The sequence below is a fragment of the Poromitra crassiceps genome, assembly GCF_964638095.1.
Source record: "Poromitra crassiceps genome assembly, chromosome: 12".
NCBI lineage: Eukaryota > Metazoa > Chordata > Actinopteri > Beryciformes > Melamphaidae > Poromitra > Poromitra crassiceps.
The window spans coordinates 4,099,171-4,104,056 of record NC_139632.1 but is presented as its reverse complement, the minus strand read 5'-3'; the positions used below and the strand labels follow the sequence as shown (position 1 = coordinate 4,104,056).

The following is a 4,886-nucleotide window of genomic DNA, read 5'->3' as shown; positions in this document are numbered from 1 at the left end:
ACAGAGGAAGCAGAAAGTGAGCGAGGGAGAGGGGATGTAGGGAGAGAGAGAGAGAGAGAGAGAGAGAGGCAGCACATTGGTCGGGCTACTTTTCTGACGACACTATAGGCTACACAGTCGTCAACCTGTGGATAGGGCGCGCAGTGAGGACATCCGGAGAGCTCCGCGGCGCTGCCTGTTATCTGCACAGCTGCCACTCTGACCGACCCGCATCTAGGAGGACGCATGACCTGGGAGGAGGGGGTGCCGGTTCGATTCCCGTTAAAAAGTTAAGGCTTGTGCGCCATACCCCCGCTTTATGAATGGCCGGAACATGGAGGAAATACCACTGGAAAGAGTCAAGACCCGGCGGAGGAAGGGTCACTGTCCGGCCGGTGTGCCCCTGGCCGCCATCGCCTGCGAGGACGAGTTCAGCAGCCGGGAGCTGGAGGCGCTCTTCCAGAACTACAACCTGAAGCTGGAGCAGACCGCCACGCTCAAAGCCCTGGCCGTGCTGATCGTGGCCGCCTCCTCGCTGGCCCTGGTGGAGCTGCTGTCCGGCCCGCGGCTCACCGTGTCCAAGGGCTCCCACCCGGTGCACTGCGTGGTGTTCCTCTCGCTCTTCATCGTCACCAACGTCAAGTACCTGCAGGTGACGCAGCTGCAGCAGATCGCCAAGCTCGCCCTGCTGTTCAGCTTCACCTTTGCGCTGCTCTGCTGTCCGTTCCCGCTGGCGCTCGGCACCGCCGCGTCGGAGAGGAGCGCCGCTGCCCCCGAGCAAGGCGTCTGGCAGCTCATGCTGGTCACACTCGTGGCGTACGTCCTGCTGCCGGTGCGCACTCTGCTGGCCGTGCTGTTCGGAGTGATCGTCGCCGCGTCCCATTTCATTGTCACGGCGACGTCGGTCACGGGAAGGAAACAACAGAAGATCTGGAGACCGGTAAGAGAGGCTGCGTCTCTATCCCGCTCACACAGTCGTGTTAAAGCCTATATACCTGCTGCTACGCTGGGCTGGCATTCACTCTCACTTCTCACAGTTTACGCCTTAATTTCACCACGTGTCCTAACTAGCCAGCTGATCAAATGGTTGTATAATGTTCCCATAAATCTGTGTGTGTATTTATTTGAAAGTGAAACTGTGCTGAAAAAGAGTCGATTTCCCCGCATAAAGAAGGCTAAAAACACCACAGTTATTGAGTTGAAAGTTGCACTTTTGCACCCAGTGAAGCAGACAGGGAGCTGTCCAGTCCACAGTGCTGAAACACACGTGCAGAGCCTCCACACCACTTGGTTGGGTCCACAAGTCCACAACGGTGTTGTTTTAAGAGCAACAACAATTACATAAATGCCCCCACCTTTTTAAGAAAAATATTCTAGGAGAATGCGTTGGGGCTGCGGGGCACGACAATATCTGCCCCCATCTTGTTAAATGTGTATAGATCACTGCATAGCCTACATGCCATGTCATGCAGACTTCTCTTAATCTGTATTACTTTTCAGAGGGTTTTGTAACTTAAGACCCGTGAGTTCTTTTCATAGTCAACTGGTTCATAATAAGATGGTTCCAATGCACTCAAACTACAAGGCTGAATATTATTTGCTCTTACAACAAAATACAGTTGGTCAGCATTGCTATTTTTCGTTTTTGTTTTAGGCTATTTGACGTGACACAGATTCTCCATCAAACTTGTTGATGTTATTCAGCCTATGCAACTGTTGTAAGTCAGTAGAGTATCAATATCCGTTTAGTTACAGTGTGGGGAGAAGTCTTACGCCTTTGGCTAGTCAGACGGCAGAAGAAGAATCAAATCCATCTCACAGTGTTGGAATGGAGTGTTTCTTTGACCTTTCACCTCTGACCTTTTGGAATCGACTACAAAGGCTTGTTTGTCCGAGTTCAGCCTCCACATTAAGTGTCTCAAAAGGATCAATGGTCTCTGATCAATAACCAATGATGCACTTTATGTCTCCCATCAGCCACTTCACTATAGGACGAATCAGCGTGACGTCACTTGCCACCCAGAAATGCGGAACCCCCGCGGCAGTTAATAGTATGAGTTGTGCCAAACAAACGTTAATATCTCAAAAACTATACATCACATCGCTTATATTTTGACATTCTGAGTGAGAGCAGAATTAGCTCAAGAGTTTGATGTATAATATATGCATGTCGTGTTAAAGTTGTTTGAACTGTCGCAGTTTTAAAAATGTAAACAGAGTCAAGCGGCTAGAGCAGACACTCGCGCCTCGCGCCACTTGGGCTCCATAGGGTTCCATTGCCGTTGCCACCCAGTGACGCGGTTTGTTTACCAAAATGCTGCTCGGCTGATCCCTCGTATATAGCGTTTCTCTCTTAAGTGACTTCATGTTGTAATCCATGTGTTGACCTTGATGTCTGACATTCCATGGATTCATCAATGATTGTAAGGTCTAACCTAGCCAGCATGTATGGATGTATGCTTGCATGCACACGGAAAAAACATACAGCTACACATATGTATTGCACATGTATGTATGTATTATGTATACACCCACACACACACACACACACACACACACATGTATAGGCGCCGTCGGCTTGGCTTGCATGTCGTTTCTTGTTTGTGTGCAGCTGGTGGCCAACGCGGTGCTGTTCACCAGCGTCAACCTGTCGGGGGTGTTTGTTCGGATTCTCACTGAGCGCACCCAGAGGAAGGTCTTCCTGCAAGCACGCAACTGCATCGAGGAGAGGCTGAGGCTGGAGGATGAGAACGAGAAACAGGTGAGGTGTATACACACACGTCACGCACGCACACACACAACCCCCCCCCCCCACACACACACACACACACAATCCCCCCCCCCCACACACACACACAATCACCTCCCCACACCCCCCCCCCACACACACCCCCCCCCCCCCCCCCCCCCCCCCCCACACACACACACAATCCCCCCCCCACACACACACACAATCACCTCCCCACACACCCCCCCACACACACACACACAATCACCCCCCCCCCCCCACACACACACACACACACACAATCCCCCCCCCCACACACACACACAATCACCTCCCCCCCCCCCCCCCCACACACACACACACAATCACCCCCCCCCCCCACACACACACCCACACCCCCCCCCCCCACACACACACAATCACCCCCCCCCCCACACACACACACACACATGCACACCCCAGCACAGCTCAAGCACAGAAGCAAACAGCGACAGACATGCATCCATACATGCATAAATACATAAATACATACATGCATACTTACAGCACGTTTCCCCTATTCTTGCTTGCACGTGTATATTTATATGTTCGTCATTTATGCAGCACAGCCTTCACAAGATGTGCGAAAAGTTGGCGCTTTTGAAAGGTTTCAGGTGCCAATGTGCTCTAACAACCTGCCCACAGGCACGCAGTAACTATGACAGCAGCTATTTAAAGAAAGAACAATTACTGTATCGCATGCACCAGCGCCACACATTCCCACCCCCTCCACACACACACACACCTACACGCACACACGCACACACACACACCTACACGCACACACACACACCTACACGCACCGATTCAACTAAGGAACCATCAGGCAACTTTAACACATAGAAACACACTTTAACACATAGAAACACACTTCCTTATCACCCCCTCCCCCCCCAGGCGTGCACACACGTATACCCACCTACACCGGTTGTGTTAAAAAGGGAATGAATGATCCTGCCTCTGTAACGTATTCTATCGCGTACACATCTCACCTGCGTATAGGCACACAAAGTTTTGTGCGCGCGAATGCACACCGACGCAGAAACACGGACACACGCGCGGGCGCACGGCACGCACACAATTAGCACCTGTGCTTTTGTAGATGAGATGATGATGGTGTGCTGCAGTAACAGGCCTCCCTTCTGACAGCTCATTACACAAAGCAGATTGCTTTCACGGCCTCCTTTACGCCGCTAAAGGTCACAGATTATCCGGGTGAGAGAAACGCACACGCAATCCCCTGATTGGGATCTATCAACAGCCGAGTCCCCCGGCCCACCAGCAAAACCAGCCCTACGGATGATGTACCAGCATCTGAACGACCGAGGGTTTGAATTTCACCCATCAAACAAGCCTTATTTGCTTATCCCGTACATTTTCGTAGCTAGCCGCTATCGCTTTGAGCTGAGAAAGCTATAGGCTCAATTGATTCCTCGAACGTGGTGGTGTATGCAGCCGTATGTCTGTGTGGTAAATTGACTTGCCGGGTCAATAGCAATCTGAGAAGCCATCAGCAGTTCACAGTTTCTCTCTTGGCTGCAGTGAAGTCTTCAGGAACGCTATACGCAAAAGGAAAGACAATTAACATAGCGTTGTCTCTCGTTGCCCTTTCCTCTCCTTCCTCTCCACGCAGCGTTTCTCTCACGCTACGTGCAAACGACAACAAGTTGGGTTTTCGACCGTAATCGTCACCACCCCACACACAGTTCGGCATTTCACGTTGTTTAGTTGTTTTGTTTTTTGAATTTTTGTGTAAACTACCCCTTTCCTGTCTGAGCACAGATCACCCGCAGAATCTGCATTTGAATTTGAGAAAATACATAATAATAATAATAATAATAATAATAATAATAATAATAATAATAATAATAATAATAATAATAATAATAATAATAATACATACTACATACGACATACTACAATACATATGAAGTCAGGCTGCCATGTGGTAGATTCCCCCACCCCCTTTTTTTAGAGGCAGACCAGAGGAACTGGAATCCTTAATGCACAATTATAATGCGTTCTGGGATGAGAAATGGGAAAGATTAAATAAAGCAGAGAAACAAATGATTATATTTGACATAATACTGTTGCATTTGCCATAAGGTTTCACTTTGGGTGTCATGATTGACACATTTGA

At 49.6% G+C, this 4,886-nt stretch overlaps 1 protein-coding gene across 2 annotated transcripts in view; it reads left to right on the top strand.

Moving 5' to 3' along the window:
• Positions 1–298: 298 nt before the first annotated feature.
• adcy1a (adenylate cyclase 1a) overlaps positions 299–4,886 on the top strand; it is a gene marked incomplete at both ends in the record, with an annotated part of 63,659 nt that continues 59,071 nt past the window's right edge. For both annotated transcript variants that reach the window (XM_083647494.1, XM_083647493.1), the window contains 2 exons: positions 299–919; positions 2,591–2,740. In XM_083647494.1, the coding sequence (XP_083503620.1) occupies positions 299–919; positions 2,591–2,740 (771 nt within the window). The remainder of the gene's footprint in view (positions 920–2,590; positions 2,741–4,886) is intronic.